Below are 19596 nucleotides of genomic sequence, written 5' to 3' on the forward strand. Positions count from 1 at the left end.
GCTTGTGTGTGCTGGGGGCCCCCCGGGCAGAGGACACAGCCCCCTCCCACTTAGCAGGCAGGCAGCCTGGCCTCTGGCAGACACAGGCTTTGCTCAGCTGCGTCACCCCAGGGAGTGGCTAGTCGTCCTCTCCGGCCAGAAAGAGGTATCCAGAGGTTAAGAATGGGGGAGGCATTGAAGAAGAGAGCTTAGGAGGAAGGGATTGGTGCCGGCGGGCCAGGAGTGGTGGACAGAGCGGGCTGCCCATGGGGAGAATTACTGGGCTGCCTGCCCCGGCCCCAGCCCACAGTGAATTATTTCACCCACATCAGCCAACAAAAGGACACCTGCTGGTCGCTCTTCCTGGAACATAGGCTTCCCACTGTTCTTCTGGACAAACCCTGACATGCACTTGGAAATCATCTCTTTCAAGAACTCTTCTCTGATCCTTTCTTGGTCCTATGAGGTCTTCTCCTCAGTGGCCCCAAGCATTCTCGATCTAATCCACTGTCATTCTACTGCAGCATCATTCCCACTTTATGGACCAGAAAATCCCTTTCCCGGTGATTTAACAATCTTGGAAAACCCTGAAGATTAAAAAAATAATAATTTCATAATTATTATTCTGTCATCTCTTCAGTTTATTTTAAAAAAGCTATTTTAGGGGCACCTGGGTGGCTCAGTTGTTAAGCGCCTGCCTTCAGCTCAGGTCATGATTCCAGGGTCCTGGGAACCAGCCCCGCATCTGGCTCCTTGCTCAGTAGGGAGCCTGCTTCTCCCTCTCCCTCTCCCCCTGCTTGTGTTCCCTCTCTCGCTGTGTCTATCTCTGTCAAATAAATAAATGAAATCTTTTTTAAAAAGCCATTTTAATTTAAAATAACTTCCTTTACATCAGCATATTAACAATGATTCATAAATTTATTTAACAACAACAAAAGACAGTGCTTAGTAGATACCAGCCATGGTTCTAGACACTTGGGATGCATCAGTGAATGAGAAAGGCAATGTTCCCTGCCCTCTGGAGTCGACATTCAAGTAGGGGAGACAGAAATAAACAAGTAAATTATACAAATAAACAAGTAAATTATAAAGTGTATTTTACTTTGTATTTTTTAAGTGCATTTTATTTTTAAACATGTTTTAAGTTTTTTAAAGATTTATTTATTTTTACTTGAGAGAGAGAGAGAGAGAGAGCTAGGGCTGGGCAGGAGGTAGTGCTAGCAGAGGCAGAGGGTGAGGGAGAGTCCCAAGCAGACTCCACACTCCTCATGACCCCGAGAATACAACCCCAGTGGAAACCAAGAATCGGATGCCTAACCCACTGCACCAGCCAGACACCCCTAAAATGTATCTTATAAAGGACCTTTACTGATACTCCTAATTCATAAAGACCTCTTATTCTCTGCCATTTAGTCAAGTGATTCAGGCCAATATACTTGAAAACAGACCAAGATCATTGTCAAAATAAAGACCTCTTTTCCAATGGAAACAAACACTCAAGATTTTTATGTATTCTATTCTGGCAGAATGTAATCTCCTTATAAATCAGTGGCACTATAGTGTAATGTGGTTATAAAGAAGAAAAATTCTTTCTGAGAAGGCAGCACAAACTTACATTTCCTTTTATTTAGTGTTTAGCTTATATATGTGCATGTCCAATCTGGCCAAAGGCACAATGGTAACCTCAGATGATTTCCATGCAACCATTCCACAGACTTAGTGAGTCTGCCTCCAACGAAGGGGAAACTGTGGTTTTAAAGGGGGATACATCTTCAGTTATTAAGGAAACTCACCTACTCAACACGTTGGAAGTCCTAACCTCTAGCCCAATGCTTGGTGCATAGCAAATTAATAAATGTTGCTTGGCTGAGTAAATGAATGATTATCACCTTCACTAGATTTTAAGTTCCTTAAGACCCACTTGTAACAATCGTTGCTGAATAAAGGAGGCATGAAACTAGCCACTAGGTGGTACCAGGGAAGGTTCAGGCGGGCAGAATGCTGGTATCTGTGGTCTTCTATCACCCTCTGGTGGGGAAGGGCAGAGCACGGTCCTCCGGTGCCTTAAAATCTCGTGTGTTTTTCAAACTACAGATGCCCCCACCCATTCGTGAGTCGTAAAATCAGTTCAGCGGGTCATGACCAGCATTTCTAAAAATTTAATTTATAATTAAACAGAAAATATCAGAGCATCTCATGCATAGCAGAGGCATATTCTGTCACAAACTATCATAAAGCTATGTTTACAGCTATGTCTATGTATCTATTAGCATGTCCATTCACTCATATGCTACAGATATATTTTTATGTGTGTGCTAGATTACAGCGTGATTTATCGATACGTGTTCAACAATGAGCTCTCTAAGACAATGTGTAAGTATATAGGTGCATAGGTTTATCATAAGGGTTTCTTAACACAAAGCAGATTTTACAAATCATGACACGCACAAATATTTTTTACTGTAAATTTCAGATAGTAAATTGATTCTCACAGAATGCTTTCACTGATTTTTGCTGTATCTATAAACACCTAGAGTTTCAGTTCAATCGTGACAAATGGAATTGCATCTCTATCTAGACAATCAACAAACCAGATAAAGCCCCCATTTATAGTGATTGCCAGTTTCACTGGTGTAGACTTCCATCGTGGCTGGTTTTAAGCTCCCAGTGTGGTGTTGCTGAACCCACAGTTGGGAAAACCGGCCTGGAACATACCATACAGATACAGTGGGTGCAAGTAATTCTAAGAGCAAAGGTAACTAAGGACATATAGTAAACTAATTAGAAAATAATGAGTTTTGAATATTTATGTTGAGTTTAGTTGTTAGTTTATATAATGTAATTTTAAATAATGGCTGTGTTTAATGATCAGCTTGCAAAAGCCATGAAAACCTAACGCTCTGCTCTCACAGGCCTGAATGGGTTGGCTCCAGCACACTCCTGGACTCAGGACAGAAACACGGATTTTCTAATATGGGTTGAAGTAGAAGGAAAGGAAAGGAAAAAGAAAAGAAAGAAGGAAGGAAGGAAGGAGGGAGGAAGGAAGGAAAGAAACTTCTCTAGAGACTTATAATTTTTCAGGTCTGGGTTTAACCTAATCTTCAAAATTCTCCAGGGATGAAGCTGCACGGTCTTAAGTAGATCAAACCCAAATCCTTTCTTTTCTTTTTTTTTTTTAAAGATTTTATTTATTTGACAGAGAGAGATCACAAGTAGGCAGAGAGGCAGGCAGAGAGAGAGGGAGAAGCAGGCTCCCCGCTGAGCAGAGAGCCCCATGCGGGGCTTGATCCCAGGACCCTGAGATCATGACCTGAGCCGAAGGCAGAGGCTTAACCCACTGAGCCACCCAGGCGCCCCAAACCCAAATCCTTTCTACAGAAATACAGATCCTGGGCGCCTGGGTGGCTTAGTTGGTTAAGTGTCTGCCTTCAGCTCAGATCATGATCTCGGGATCCTGGGATTGAGCCCCACATCAGGCTCCGTGTTCAGCGGGGAGCCTCCCTCTCCATCTGCCTGCTGCTCCCCCTGGTTGCACTCTCTCTCTTTCAATATAAATAAATAAAATCTTAAAAAAAAAAGAAATACAAACCCTGAAAGTTTCAGGAGGTACATTTTTGGAAGTTCGGTTTGGGTGATGTCTAGAATTTCTGTTCACCCAGCACCCGTTTACCTTTTCTTGGGGTGGGGGTCAGCATCTGGATTTTCACTAATGAGACACTTTAACAATGTCCAGTGTACCTCCCTGTTCTTAACCCTTGTGCAGTTTGCTATGGGACGTAACAATAACTGAGCACCTGCCAACCTTCAGAAGCCAGAGATGGTTTCGGGTATTATCCACAAGCTGCCTTCACAAATAACATCTTTCTAGCTATGTAGGTTTTATTACCAATCATGAAAAACCAAACTGGTGTGATCGCCACTATATTTTCTTTGTAATATGCAACTTCTTCTTTTTTTTTTAAAGATTTTATTCATTTATTTATTTGACAGAGAGAGAGACCACAAGTAGGCAGAGTCAGGCAGAGATAGAGGGGTAAGGAGACTCCCCGCCGAGCAGAGAGCCCGATGCGGGGCTCAATCCCAGGACCCCGAGATCATGACCTGAGCCGAAGGCAGCAGCTCAATCCACTGAGCCACCCAGGCACCCCTAATATGCAACTTCTTGAAGGCCCAGAAACATCTTGCTATGGAAGAACCCTGATTAGGTAAATGCAAACTTACAGATATGAAGATCATCTTGAGGTGGTTAAGGAATTAATGCTTTTATTCTCATTAGTTTATTAATTCTCTGCATGAGAGACTTTAAACATCAGCCCATTCTAGGCATAAATCAGGCCAGTGTTTCCTGAAGTTTGGTAGCTATCCTTGATTTAGGTGCGTGAAATTATTTTAGGCGGCTGGTGATGATGAATATTTCAATATAAATGTTTTATTTGTAATAGAATAAATATAACTGGCACACAGAATCCATGACTTCAAGGATATTTTTGGCTTGAGAGGCTGTTCGGGAGGTATTTAAGTTTGAAGCATGGGCTGTTTAAAGAAAAGCTTTAAGTAAATAATGGTATTTGGTGGTGTATGGACATAGAACAATCAGTTAAGGTGTTTATAATGGCTTGAACAGTGACCTCTAAAAAGATGTGTCTTAACCCCCGGAACCTGGGACTGTGACCTTATTTGGAAATAGGGTCTTTGCTGACATAACTAAGGATTGTCTCAAGATAATTCTGGATTTAGGGTAGATCCGAAATCCAAAGACTATTGTCCTGATAAGAGACAGAAGGAGAAAGACACACAGAGGGGAGAAGGCCACATGCTGCTGATGGAGGCAGAGACCCGAGCTATAAAGTTACAAGCCAAAAACCACCAAAAATTGCCCACAGGCACCAGAAGTGGGGAGAGAGGCATGGACAGGAGTGTCTCCAGAGCCTCTAGAAGGAACCAACCCTGCCAATCCCTTGGGATTTCTGGCTTCCAGAACTGTGAAAAAATAAATATCTGGTGTTCTAAGACAAGAAGTTTGTAGCAGGGGCTCCTGTGTGGCTCAGTCGGTTAAGCAGCTGCCTTCAGCTCAGGTCATGATCTCATGACATAATCAAGCCCCACATCCAGCTCCCTGCTCAGTGGGGAGCTTGCTTCTCCCTCTCCTTCCCACCTATGCTCTCTCTTGCTATCTCTGTCCCTCTCTCTCTCAAATAAATAAATAAATAAATAATTTTTTAAAAAAGAACTTTAGGGGCACCTGGGTGGCTCAGTCCACTGGGTGCCTGCCTTTGGCTGGGGTTGTAATCTCAGGGTCCTGGGATAGAGCCCTGCATCCGACTCCCTGCTCAGCAGGGAGTCTGCTTCTCCCTCTTCCTCCCCCTGTTCATGCTCTCGCTCTCTCAAGTAAATAAAATCTTTAAAAATAATTAAATAAATAAATAAAAGAAGTAAAAAAAGAAGTTTGTAGTAATTTGTTATGGCAGTCCTATGAGACTGATACAATGCGGGGAGGGGGGAGGTGAGAAGCCTGAAATTTGGGAAACAATGAGTTAGGAACCCAGCCATGATGGGGGGTGAGATAAACCGAGTGACTGAGTCACCACACCGTTATCTGATCCTAACCCCCAGAGTCCAGCATTTTCACTCAGTACAATAATTGTTTTAAAAGCTTTTTTAAAAAATCTAATAACTAAACATTTAAATTGAGTAATTATTTTGTGCACTTCTTTTCTAATAAAATTAAATTTCATTTCCCTATACCTGGATCACCCTAATGACCTCGGGTTCATACACTAACTCTTGCAAAGGGTTGAGCTCCTCTTGTCTCCCCATTTTACGGATGAGAAAACTAAGGCGCGGATGGAGGCGGTGTCTCCAGGCTTTTAGGAGAGACTAGATGGTGCTATGACCGCTTCTCTAATTCCTACAGTACCGTATTTACTCTTCCCCATCTCCAGCAAATACTCCCAGGAGAGCTTCTTCCCAGACCCGGAACAAGACTCCTCGCCTGCCTCCTGGCGGCGAGACCGGGAGGAGAAGAGTGCCGGCGTTCGGGAGCGGACGCGCTGCAGAGGCCGCCAGTGGCCGGGAGGGGGAGCGCGAGCGCGAGCGCTCCGGGACGGGTGGGGCTCGCGGGCGGCGCGCATGCGTCCAAAGGGACGCCGCGGCTTCTTCCGAGCGCAGGGCACGACGGTGGCCGAGAGGATTCGAGGAAGCGGACGGTGGCCGACGAGGTCGGGCATGGAGCATCTGGAGTGCTGCGCGAGGCTCCTCCGGGGAACGCTGGTGCGAGCGGCGGTGCGGCGCTACCTGCCCTGGGCGCTGGCGGCCTCCATGCTGGTGGGCTCCCTCCTCAAGGAGCTCTCCCCGCTGCCCGAGAGCTACCTCAGCAACAAGCGCAACGTCCTCAACGTGTGAGTACGCCCCGGGTCCTCTCCTGTCCCCGCCGTAGCCGACCCCCCGTCGCGCTTAGCTGCCCTGATGGACGAGTCATGGGACGGGGAGGCCCTCTTCATTGTGACAGCTGCATCCGCACGCGTGTCGCGCCCGAGGAACCCCGAATGGCTGTGTCACCAGCAATTGATGTCTGCACGCCCAGACGAGCCGGCTTGAGTTGACTGGGCAGGGAGTGCCGGGCAGGGCTGTGTGTGTGCGCGCGCGCGTGCGGGGCTCGGGGGTGGGGGCGGTGGGGATGGGGCGTTGAATTAACCACTGTCGCGGCGCCCCCCACCTCCCCTTGGAGTTAGGAGTAGGCCCCGGACCTGCTTGGAGATGCCACCTTCCTCCTGCCTGTCTGCGTCAGACCCCGCGCGGAGTCCGACCCCATGCCCACCCTGCCCCTATCCCCGGCTTGTGACAGAATCCCGTCACCACCTGTGCCTTCTCGCCTTGACACCCCCTAACCTTTGCGAGCCTCGCCCCCGCCTATGATGGAACCCCCGCTCCGAGATAGTCCCCGGGGAGCGGAGTCTTCCAGCCTCTGACCTTTACCCTGGATCTCCTTGGACCTTCTCAGCCTCTCAAAGTTCATGGCAGTGGCCCAGGGAAGCAAGCCCGGTTGCGCTCTTTGAGACACCTCCTTAACTCCACCCTTTCGCGCCTTTTTTCTTTATTGTTTTTAACTCCTGGATTTCAAGGGTCTTGCGTAAAAACACTTGCAGTAGTAAAGTAGTAAAATTTTATCTGAAGGATAAAGCTTCTGCCTTGAAGTGAGCTTAGATTCTTTAGAATTAGAGTGTCAGCAAGATCTCCCAAAAATCAGCCCAACTTCGGTTATCTACTTAAAACCCTGGTTTCTCTCCCCAGCAGTTTTGTCAAATGCCTGACAGATCGTGCATGTCAGTTCCCAGGGAAGATGTGAATGACAGGCTCTTGGGTGGTGACTGAGTAGCCCTGGGAACCGAGGAAAAAGTCATCCTGTCCTTGGCCCCCCCTTCCTTCCTCACCCATTGGTGGTGGCCGGGCTAAGAATAGATGGTGATGAGTGTGGTTGTAGCCCCAAGTCTCTTGCATGTGTGTTTCCCATGACTGGTCCCCAGGTCAGCCACCTTTGACGAATGAGGGGAGGCAGACAGGCAGCCGCTGCTTTATCTGGCCTGGGTGGGCTGGGAGCCAAGTGGCCTGGCAGACAAGCCCCTGTTGTTTGTGGGTAACCATGACCGTGGATTCTGACATTTTGTTCCAAGCCTCTGTGCTAATTGGAGGCAACGACTGAATCATTGGCTCTGGGACGGATTTAAAAACTCATTTGTTGGGGCACCTGGGTGGTGGCTCAGTGGATTAATGCCTCTGCCTTCAGCTCGGGTCATGATCTCAGGGTCCTGGGATGGAGCCCTACATCAGGCTCTCTGCTCGGCGGGGAGCCTGCTTCCCCCTCTCTCTGCCTGCCTCTTTGCCTACTTGTGATCTCTGTCTGTCAAATAAATAAATAAAATCTTTAAAAGAAAAAAAAACTCATTTGTTCTTCTCAGCTCTATTTTACAGCTGGGGAAACTGAGGCCTGGAGACGTGTGGTAACAGGTTGAGTCAGAGTCAGGATTTGAACCCAGTCTTGTAGCTTGAACTCAAACTCTGTTCTGAGATCATTGCTGCCATGGAGGAAAGAGCCACGGTGTAGAAAAAACACGCACTTTGGAGCTGGCCAAACCTTGATTTACTCTGGGCTCTCTGAAAGTGTGATTGTGACCGTGGGCAAGTTACAGAACTTTTCTGAGCCTTGTATTCTCTTTGAAATGGAGCAAATGAGACCTTCTTCCCAGGGTAACCATGAGTGTTCTATGTGTCCACTTTCCCAGGCCCTGGATCACAGATTAAGATCACAGGCCTGGGATTTGAATCCCAGCTCCACCACTTAGGACCTCTACTTTGGGCATGATACTTCTATACCTCAGTTTTCTTATCTGTAAGATGGGGATAATAAATAAGGATTTAGGAGTTATTCCAGTTGAAGTTTAGTAAGTGAAGTTGTTATCTGTAGCTTTTTATCAGCTTTGCTTATTTCCCCTCCCTTGAGAGTCTAGAGACCCGAGTCATGACCTTGTCTCCTCTCTGCCATGTCCCCTGTCTTCACTTCCACTTTCATCTTCTGCCAGGTATTTTGTCAAACTGGCCTGGGCCTGGACCTTCTGTCTCCTCCTGCCTTTCATTGCCCTCACCAACTACCACCTGACAGGCAAGGCCGGCCTGGTCCTGCGGCGGCTGAGTACCCTGCTGGTGGGCACGGCCATCTGGTATGTCTGCACAGCCCTCTTCTCTAACATTGAACACTACACAGGCAGCTGCTACCAGTCGCCCTCCCTGGAGCGGGTCAGAAAGGAGCACCAGAATAAGCAGCAGTGCCACGGGGGAGGAGGCTTTTGGCATGGCTTTGACATCTCGGGCCACTCCTTCCTGCTGACCTTCTGCGCCCTTATGATTGTGGAGGAGATGGCCGTGCTGCATGAGGTGAAGACGGACCGGAGCCACTGCCTGCACACGGCCATCACCAGCCTGGTGGTGGCCCTGGGCTGCCTGACCTTCATCTGGGTGTGTATGTTTCTGTGCACAGCCGTTTACTTCCACAACTTGACCCAGAAGGTGTTCGGTACCCTGTTTGGTCTGCTGAGCTGGTATGGGACCTATGGATTTTGGTATCTGAAGGCTTTTTCCCCAGGACTGCCTCCCCAGAGCTCTAGTTTGAGTTTGAAGCGAGACAGTTACAAGGAATAAAAGAGAAACAAAAGGGGTGATGGCAGGACAATGGCTAATGTATTTTTTCATTATTTTCCTTAGTTATTTAACTAAATTATTGACCCTACTTCAAAGAGGAAGCTTACCAGGAAGCTTTGGTGAGTGGTGGTGGAGTCTGGGGAGTGAGTTTAATCCCCACACTTCTTGTCACAAGCACCACCATTCCCAGTCAGGCACTTTTTGTCCCTGGCAAGGCTTGACCTTAATCTGTAATGTTCCTTTTGTCCCTGGAGGGCAGGGCTAACGCTCAGTGAGAGTACAGAACTAGGAAAGCCTCTGTTGTGTGGCTGAAGGGGAGGCCTGGGCCTCGGGACCCTTCTCTGCTGCCATCATTCTCTCCCTGATCCTGGAGTCTGGTATTGTTAATGCTGTGGTTTAACAGTATTACCCTCGGGTCAGTTTTGCATAAGCATTTATTTCCAGGAGGGTTCTTTATAAACCAGCCAACTGCCTGAAAGATGCTCTCTGGTGGTGATATTTGCTTACCCTCAGAATGTTATATATTGCAACTGACTTGTGATTAGCTACCAAAACAGTGACACTGGAGTGCCTCTCTGGCTGAGTGTTGGATGGTATTTATGTAATGAACATTGCTAGTTTTCTGTGTGTATTGTCAATTATGTATTGGGTTTTGGAGCAATAAGGTTACCTTTTTTCTCTACAATTTTGAGCAAATGCTTTATTGTTTTTAATAACAACTATGGCATTTGTTTTTTGTTGACAAAACCCCCGAAAATAACCCAGAACTTCAATGCTGCCCTTTGGTATGTGTGTAGATAGCTTTGAGGTTTGTTTGGGTTTTTTGCCTTTTTTTTTTTTAGAACACTGATTTACTTTTTATAATCAAAACTCTTGGCTTATAGTATTAAATTCCACCTCACTTCAGGGGCTGTTTTCTCTATAAAGAATAAAATCCGAAAGCAGACGTTTTCATGACAACTGAATGAATTTTAAGCTGAGTCAAAACTTTGCAAAATACATTCTTGGCACTGAAACTTTCCTGACCACACATCGGCCTTAATCTAAACAGCATGTTAGTAAGTACATCGATCAGTCTGCTCTGGCCCAAGGGATTTTTACATTTTGGATGAGATTATGATAAATCAGGGGTGAAGGAAAATGCTTCCATTGCCTCTGATGGCAAGAAGCCAACCTGTTTGCAAAAATGTCCTTATTAAACATCGGAGTGACTTTGGCCCCACCCTCCTACTTGTACCAACACCAGACCAAACCTGGGCCTGTTCAGCTGGCCTTGAAATCAGTCTTTTCTTTCCCCATCGCACCCTTCCCGATGTCTGACCTTGTCCTCCTACGCCTTGTCACCTCCACCAACGAAGGTGCAGTTACAGCTCTGTGACGGGACACCCTCCACCCCCCATGCCTCCGCAGGCTGCGTCCTTAGGCCTTTTGTATCCGGCCCCTTGCACTTTGGATAATCATCCTGGAAGCTTCCCTGATGTTCCTCCTCTCCCCCCAAGTTAAGCCTGGTAATAGCATTAACCGACAAGCACTACACTTGACTGCCTTAACTCAAGCTTAGATTGTTAAGAGCTTGAGGCCCAGAAAATCTTCAGGGTAAACTGTCTTTCCTATAAAGATGTATTTAAAACCTGTAGCTGGTATCCCATCAGGATGCATGTTAATTCGTATCCATGAATATGGGAGTTGTGACCCACTGTACCCAGAGGTGGCAGAAACACTGGTGCTGAGATCCCAGAGGTGTCACCGGGGTGCTCTGGGAGCCTTGGCCAGATGTCACGGGCCCCGTGAGAAATTTTTTGCCCTCTGGAGTTTCCGTCTGTGAATGGGGAGTGGAAGAGGGTGTGGCGTGGGTGGCCGGGGCTGGTTGAAGGGGCTGGGCTCTCTCCTAAGTTTCGTGTTCAGCACCAAAAGGCAGCAGGCACTAGGTGACTCCACATGTTCATCTGCCGCATGTAAATCTCCAGCTGTTTCTCTTTCGCAGTTGGGATTCAGGCTCAGCATTAAGTTAACTCTGTGCAAAGTGTCCGTGACTGACCCTCATGTATCGAGTGGTCGTTCACCACTTCCTGTTCGGTCTTAGCATGCTCGCCTTTCTCTTGGGGACATGCCCCGTATCCCCGAGGGAGAGCGCCTGGCGTAGCTGAGAGTGTGGGCTTCGGGAAACCCAAGATGTGAGTTCCAGTGTTGGCACCGCCGCTGAGGGTCATCTGACCACAGCAAGCTTCATGGCCACATCTCAACAACAGAGGAGATGAAACTGGGAGGATTAAGGGCGGTGATGTAGGTAAAATGCCCCGCACCTGTGCTCAGCAGACGATAATCCCTTGTCTCCCTTTTTGCCCTCCAAGCCTTTAAACTTCTTGGCTCCTCGGGGATGGCAGGGAAACAAGGATCTACTTTTGAGTACCATTTGGGGTCTGGGTCTCCCATTGAAATCGTCATGCATCATCTTCTGGAAAGTGTCTGTTGTCTCCAGGTGCTGAACAGGAAGCTTTTAAGGGCATCTGGGATCCCAGAACTCTGCCATGCTCGTTTTGCCTCACTTGCTGAGGTTCATTCACTGATGCCTCATTTTCCATGTGCATCTGTCGTCATCTGAGTAGCATATTGTATTTAGAGAATGGCTCTTGCCACTGTTATGCACACACAGATCGTGTGTGTAAACAAGCAAAGTAAGTAAACTGGAGATAATGAAATCCCACATTCCATGTCTTGTGCGTTCTTTTCTAAAACCCTTAAGAAGCTCAGAACCGGGAAAGCTCAGCCTGCTTGAGGACAACGGTGTGGTCCTTATGGGAGCTGCTCACTGTGTAGGGTGTTTACTCTTTTTGTTTCCTCCCAAATCCTATAAGCGAAGTTTGGTTTATGTCCAGTCACCTATTTCCTAACTTGATTGACTCCTTCCCTCTGTGCCATATCCTGGGGTCTGGATTAAGCAGATTGGGGAGTTTTCCTGGCAGAAGGAGAAGAGCTGAGCCTCACGGGAGTTGTGCTGGAGAATGGTTACAGAGTTCACTCCCATGAGGTCACCTGGGAGAGTGCCCTGTGCCCTGTGCCCTGGAGGCCTGGACACATGTGAGGGCTTTCTGTGCCTTTTCGTGCCCACTCATTTGTCAGCCTGACCTGCTTGGCACTGCCAGGCAGTGTCTGTCGAAAACTCCACAGCTCCAGGATTAGAAGCTCCTCATACTGCAAAACTTCCTTCAGCGGCACCGAACTCCTACGAGGAGCCAGGAGCTGATGGAGTAGGATAAACTCCCTCCCCGCCTGCGTTGGTGGTCCAGAGTCCGTGCCCTTGGAGCTAATGGTGTGTGCTGGGGTTGTGGAGGGGAATTTGATCCATCTGTGTGCTCAGGGAGTGGAAGATCTTGTGGAGAAGACATGGAAGGAGCCAGCGAGCACCGTCCAGTGTTCCGAGTGCCGGGGCAAGGTCAGGGCCTGGAACCAGAGGGTGGAGGACAACCGGCTGCCCTGGGAAGTGAGGGGATATTTTCACAAAACATAACCAGTTAGGCAGAGAAGGGAACCCCAGGAAGTGAGAACAGGAGGCACAGATATGCTATGGGGATTTTTATCCAGACATCCCTTTTCAAGAAACCTACCGTTCTGGCCATTTTCAGGAGCAACAGAGCATGAAGAAAGCTAGACTTAAAGAAGGACCTTCAGCAGAGGTGATGGACGGGCCCTGCTGTGATAGGAAGAGCTCCCAGCTAGAAGTCAGGCCACCTGGCTCCAAACTGGATTCTGCCATTGCTTAGGTTCCTTTCCCGTGTTACTTTGAGTTTCTCGCTCACCAGCTCTGGCTCTCAGTTTCCTTATCTGATAAATGATAGCAGTGGACTGAGTAATCTCACCAACTCTTCTGGTCTATTCTGTTTCTCTGTTCTGCTGGGCGAAGCTTCCCAAGCTGGTTACGACTCCTATTTTAGGAAACCACATGAAAAGAAACTCCTACTCAGAGCCTAGGTGGCAGCTGGTTGTCTAGTGAGTGACGGAGGAACGTACCTCTGTGTGCTCCTTATCGCCCACTACCTTTATTTAGTCTGCATTAGTAGCCTAGTGCCCCTCGGACCTGACGGCAGGCGTTCACTGGACTTGCGGGACGTTGGGAGCTGAGCCTTATTCCCAGAGGGGTGAGCTGCAGAAGCCTTAAAAAAAAAAGTCTCTACACCCAAGCCATTTCTGACAGCTATCCGGGAGAAGGGAGGTTCTGTTAAGAGAAATCCTTCAGAACTTGTCCCAGAAACCCGTCATACGGTCTCTGAAGAGTTTTTAAAGTTGAACACACACAGCGCAGAGAGCAGGGACTCTTGTAGCCTGGGGAGACAGGAGATGGTAAATTGGGGCCGCATGTTGAGAAAGTAACCTAGTAGTGTCCAGACTTAAAATGTGCAGACCCAACGATCTCAGCCTAGGGCTGCGGGCTGAGGAAGTGGGCAAACAAGTCAAAAGACTTCCTTGTAGCTCCTTGTAATAGTGAAAGGTTGTCAAGTTTTGTTTAACTGATGCCAATCAGTTAATATAATGCCCTCACTACAATATAACGTCCTCACTACTAAAGAATCAGTGCCGTTGTATCTAGCGTGGAATCTGGATGCCCTTGGATGCCCAGTGACCAGAACTTACAGCTGTGTGGCCTCAATCACATCTGTCTGTCTGAGCCCCAGTTCCTGAAGCAGAGGGTCAGGATGCTGCTACCTCTCCTCCCTCAACATTCATGGCTTCCATATTCCAGGAGCGCTGGGGGAACCAGGCACTGTGGCCGGCACGGTGTTCATTCAGAGACACAAGCCTTCAGGGGGTTCGTCTAGCTGGGTGCAGGCGATGAGTGGAGCAACTCCAGACTGTGCTGAACATCTAACGCGGGGTGTGCCCCCCACCTATGCTGACCAGCCACAGCTCAGGCTGAGATGGTTTGCAGAAAGCACTTAGAGGAGCAAAGGAGGAAGGAGATTAGCATGGACTCCCGCCAGACAGCCTGGGTTCAAATTCTGGCTCTGACATGCGCGTGTGTGCACACGTACGCGCGCGCGCGCACACACACACACACACTCACACTGGCTTTGTGACCTTGAACAAGTTCCTTAACCTCTGGCCTCAATTTCCTCATTTGTAAAATGGAGATAATAGGAGTACTCACCTCGTAGAGTTGTTGTGAGGATTAAATGAATTGATGCTTGCAAAGTGCTTAGAACAGGACCTGCTATGTGGGAAGTCTGGACGAATGTGTTTAAGTGCACGGAGTCTCTCCTGCACCATCGTCACCATGACTTACTCTACAACCAGGAGAAAGAAACCCCGTACACGTCAGTGTTTTAATTTTGATCAACTCAGAAGTAATTAAAATGTGCAGTTAATGAATGTAGAAGGCCATGTGCCAGTGACCTAGCGTGGGAATGGAGTCTCTGAGTCTGCCACCTGCTTTCAAGGTTGGGGGGGATGGTGATAGAGGGAAAATAAGAGAGGTGTTCTCCAGGAGAGCTGAAAGGAGAGGCCATCTGTTTATCTGGGGGGTTTGGGGGGCAAGGTAAAGTAGGTCTCCCCGTTTGAGGTGCTGTCCACACGCAGGCAAGCCAAAGTCTGGCTGACCCTGGTAGCCAGGCAGCTGATTTTTGGGAACTGGGCTGGATGCCTTATCAGGGAGACCTGCTGCTTGGCTCCTCTTCTCTGCCAGGGTGTGGCCGCCTGGGGTATGTGTGGCTGAGATGGGCTGAGTGCTTGGGAGATCAATAGGTAGAGAAGCCCGGGAGCCGCCCCTGATTAGCATCTTAGTTTCTGGAGCAAAGTTGTTCGGGCCCTGCCCAAACAGGCTCCTGTCCTCCATTGCCCACCGCCCCCTCCTTCCATCCCTTTTTGACTTCTGCTTGCATTTCCTGAGCACTCTGTGTCTGCCAGATACTACCATTCTCCTGGGGACTAATGCAGGGGTGAATGGGTGACTCTGATCCAGAGTTATTAGAAGCTTTGGATTGGGGCAAGCAGGCTACGTTCAAATCCTGCCTGTCCATGCCTCAGCTGGGTGATCTTAGGCAAGTCGCTTAGCCCTTCTGGGCTTATTACTCATCTATGAGGTGGGGATAGTACTTTTTTTTTCTACCTCTCCAGTCTTTGATTGGTGTAATGAAATCATGGTTGGGAAGATATTTTAGAAGTTTGAAAATATCAGGCCCCTTTGAGGGCTGCTCATTACTGAAGACATTTACCTTTGCCTAGTGAATGTCTGTCTCAGAAGCCTGGGCACTGTAACTCCTACACGTCTCCAGCAACCCTGAAATGACTCAGCGTCATCAATGTACTCTTGAAAATGCAATATTGAATACAATGAATAACAACTAGCATTTTTTCTGAATATTTTAATCTGACACCTGACATTTTTATTATATGATCTCAACTGTAATTCCCAGCGACCTTGGCCCTGGAGAAAACAGGAAGGCCTCTGGCTTCTAGGGCCTTTGGCCTCCAATCCCAGCTCTGCCACTGTATCAGTCAATAATTGCTGTAATAATGCTTTGTAACAAACCTCCCCCAACATGATGGCTTCTGACCACAGATGCTCACAGGTCGCTGACAGGGGCCGGCCTGAACATGTAAGCTCCGCTCCAGGCCACAAGCTGGGCTCAGGTCCGTTCTACTTTCATTCTGGGGCCCAGACGAAAAGGCCAGCAACTGCCCGGGACGTGGATTTCTTGTGACGATCACCAGGGCATGAAGGCTAAGACAAACAGAACAGGACATTAAAGCCTCTGCTTGCGTCCGGTCCTTCCACCAACATTCCACTGGCCTGAGGTGGTCACAGGGGCCAGCCCGGCACCACAGCACAGGGAACGAGCTCCGCGCACAGTGGGACCTGCTCCAAAGTCACACGGCAAGGGCTGTGGACATAGCATCCTGTGAGGGAGTCCAGTAACCCAAACTACCCCTTGTACCTAGGATAGTTAACTCTCTGAGCCTCTGTCTCTTCATCAGTGAAACATAAAAATCGATGTTTTGCAGAGTTAAGAATAATTCATGTGAATTTCCTAGGGCATAGTTAGTGTTCACTGGATCGCAGCTAGCAGTATTTTTTTTTTAAGATTTTTATTTATTTATTTGACACACAGAGAGAGATCACAGGTAGGCAGAGAGGCAGGCAGAGAAAGAGGGGGAAGCGGGTTCCCTGCTGAGTAGAGAGCCCGATGCGGGGCTCGATCCCAGGACCCTGGGATCATGACCCGAGCTGAAGGCAGAGGCTTAACCCACTGAGCCACCCAGGTGCCCCGGCAGCTAGCAGTATTATCAGCTCCATTTCAGAGATGGGAAAACTGAGGCCTTTAGCCAATGTGGGCCCAGACTTCAGGGGTAGGACTAGACAGGTCTTTGGGGATGTGCTGGAGTTACCTGGACAGGTGATTCTGCGCCTTTGGTAGTGAAAAGCCAGTGAGCAGAGGAAAGTCTGACCTTACTGTGTTCCCCACCACAGACCTTTCTGTGAACAGTGGGAACCTTGGGGAAGCCCATTCCCACAGTGCAGGGGGTAGTGCTGGTACCTGAACTCTGATAGCCCCACATCAGCTTCATCTCTCCGTCCCTCCACGGCGCTGCACAGAAAGCTCGGCAGCTGACGGATTCTGAGCAAATGTCTGCGCGTTCACTCTTCCTGTCCTCCACCCTGGGTTGTCTCCCTGGCGTTCCAAGACACAGAATGGGACGAGGGAAAGGACCCTTGGCTCTAGCTCACTTATAGTGGGAGCCTGACCTGACCCAACCAGACATCAGTCTATGTAGGGCCCCAGTTTCCCCATATGTGGAACAAGTAAGTGGAGGTCCATGGCATCTTCCAGTCCGGACTTGGAATCTGATTTTCTGCAGCCGTCTGCCTGTGCCTCTCCTCATTCAGTTATTCCTTGGGTTAGAGGCTGCTAGCTGTTCGCCAACATCTGTTCTCTCCTTCCTTAGCAATAGGCTGCCCAACCAGATGACATTTCCCAGCGCCTTTGCAGCTGGGCCAGACCCAGCCATTAAATTCGTACCCGTGGAATGTGTGTAGAAGTTCCATGACCCTCTCCCCAGTGTAGGTCTTAAACTACTGGACACGTGCCCTTCCGTCCTCTCTTCCCCTTCTGAGCAGATAAAACCTGGGCATCAAGAGCCCTGTGGATGAGAACAGTGTCCCAGAGGAAGGCGGGGCAACAGCATGGAAGGAGTCTGGGTCCCTGAACGAAGGCAGGAAACATTCCAGGGCAGTTTCTACCACTCACCTCACGAATGGGAGAACACCAAACATCCACGCTCCGGAGTCCTTGATGTCTCTCCCCTCTTATTAAAAACCACTTGGTATGCACCGTAGCAATTCTTCATTCCCCGCCTGCTATACTCCTTCTCCTTCTTTATTCCCACTTCTCCAGGCCTGACTTCCTTGCCATCCAGCCAGCTGCCCTGGGAAAAGCTGGAATGTGTTAGGCATTTGGTGGAGACACAGCTCGGCTGGGCGTCAGTCTCTCTGCAGGTTCTAAGCAGAGCTGCCAGCTCTCGTAACGGCCGAAGACCCTCCCTGTCTCCAAACTGAGACTGACCTGGCTGTCTTTGCCATGGGCAGGCACCTCAGAGTCTCAGCAGAACCAGACAGACCTCTGCCTCCTGCTGCTGGTCAGTCACCCTCTTCTCCTGTCCCCAGTAACCCAGGCTAAGCCTCCACTTAGCTCCTGGGCCAAAGTTGTGTGTTAAGGCCATCCCAGCATTCCTATCTCCCTATTTAGGTAGAAGGGCTATTTGGGTAGATGAGGGGAAGGCTCCTAGTACTCGCCACCGCGCCCACACACTAGACTAGTTTCCACACCGTACAGTGGACGGGACCTGGAGAATGTTTTGTTGAACTCCATGGGGTGGTGACTCAGACCACTGCTTTTCCAGATGTGCTTTCTTCACTAAAGCAAATCGACGCAGTGTCTGTCTTTGAGTTCAGCTTCTGGGCTGGAGTGTTGTTCTCTGTGTCGTTTAGTAAGGACCGCCAAAAGCCATTTGCTTTCACTTGGCAGGGCACCAGTTCTTATCGTGGGGCTATGTCAGGTTTTTGGTTCTCCGTCAGTCATAGTTTGACCTGTAGAGACCTTTGATCTGTATAACAGGGCCCAGTGAACAGGAAATAGCGAGTGCACCAGATGCCTTGGCGAGACCCGCGCCCGCCAGAGGGTGTGGTCTAAACCCCAGGGACATTCGGGGCCCTGTAACCATGGTGAAATTTATAGGCCCCCAGGGGTTAAGAAATGTCAGGCTGTCCCCTCCAAGTGAAAGACGGGTTGCTACACCTACTGCTAAGATCAAAGCAGTGCAGTTGGTGGCCCCCTTCGGATTTGAGAGGCAGCGTGTGCCCATTTGCGTGTGCTGCTCCAGACGGTTCACTGAGTCAGCTCTAGACTGCTGGGTTTGGATGGCTCCCAAAGCAGATTCGGGCTGCAGTGCTCTGCCCGTCGAGCGTCATGTTCCAGCAGGCCCAACGGTGTTTAAATAGTCTGGAATTTAGACATGGTGTGTGGAGCCTCCCGCCAGCCTTAGTGGATGATCTCAGTGCACACCCCTAGCACCCGGAACAAAGTCATGTCCTCGTCTGCAAATAACAATTGTCCTTTTGAAAACTAGTTTCTGGTCTGCTCCTGGGCCCTGGTAGAGACTGAACACGGCCACGAGACACCCAGTGATGAGGCAGCCTGAGCTGCCCATCACGAACCGGGTGTCATCTGATCCATCAAGCTGCAGAGCTAGATATGTTCAGCCCCATTCTATCAGGTGGAAGTGAAACAGCTCAGACTCCGTCAGCTCTTCCTGCCACACCGTCACCTCTCCCTCACCCAACACCTACGGCCATGTGGCGAACTCCCTAGGATCAAATGATGGAAGAAGAAAAACCTCAGTCCTGGTACCAGCTGGGAGTGGATGGCCGCAGCACCATGGGATGGCCTCAGAGATATCGGAGAAGGAAAAGCCTCTCGGCGAACAGGACTTCAAGCAGTGCCTGTGGTTGTCCACCCTATCGAGATGGAGACCGAAGTCCAGAAATGCAGATCTGCACGTACTTGTGGGGTGGGTGGTTTGGCTGGATGCTCAAGAATGAGAATGGAAGATTGGTAACAAGGAGACCTGTGAGGAAGAGGCTGTGGCCGGACCTGTAACAAGGGGCACGGAGAGAGAGGATGTCTGTATTCTCTGCGGATATCCCCGCCAAAAGGACTCACTGTAGAGGAGACTGTCAACACATAGATGGACATGACTTGTCCTATAGGCGTAAGTCCTTCCCTCCCCCAGCCACCCTAGTGCTTGCTCAATAGGCTCAAATACAAAAAGGGGCAGATGGAGTACACTGACCCTTTCGATCATGCAGGGGGCACGAGTTATATATTCTATGTATGGATTTGCCGCCTTTGACCTCCACGCCCATGGACACCTTGG

The 19596-nt window shown here is 49.0% G+C and overlaps 1 protein-coding gene and 1 long non-coding RNA gene across 2 annotated transcripts; one reads left to right on the forward strand and one right to left on the reverse strand.

Annotated features, from left to right (window-relative positions):
- The first annotated feature begins 6177 nt into the window (after nucleotides 1-6177).
- FITM2 (fat storage inducing transmembrane protein 2) lies at nucleotides 6178-11875 on the forward strand. Its single transcript, XM_080812703.1, has 2 exons — nucleotides 6178-6377; nucleotides 8556-11875. Exons 1-2 carry the CDS (start codon nucleotides 6205-6207, stop codon nucleotides 9169-9171), a joined length of 789 nt encoding a protein of 262 aa, XP_080668829.1. The 5' UTR covers nucleotides 6178-6204; the 3' UTR covers nucleotides 9172-11875.
- Nucleotides 11876-15518: 3643 nt separating this feature from the next.
- Nucleotides 15519-17822, reverse strand: LOC308349592. Its single transcript, XR_013967476.1, has 3 exons — nucleotides 17412-17822; nucleotides 16701-16835; nucleotides 15519-15886 (listed from the first exon to the last, which is right to left on the reverse strand). It is a non-coding gene; the product is annotated as an uncharacterized lncRNA (long non-coding RNA).
- Between the last annotated feature and the right edge of the window lie 1774 nt (nucleotides 17823-19596).

This window comes from Martes martes (genome assembly GCF_963455335.1).
Source record: "Martes martes genome assembly, chromosome: 9".
NCBI lineage: Eukaryota > Metazoa > Chordata > Mammalia > Carnivora > Mustelidae > Martes > Martes martes.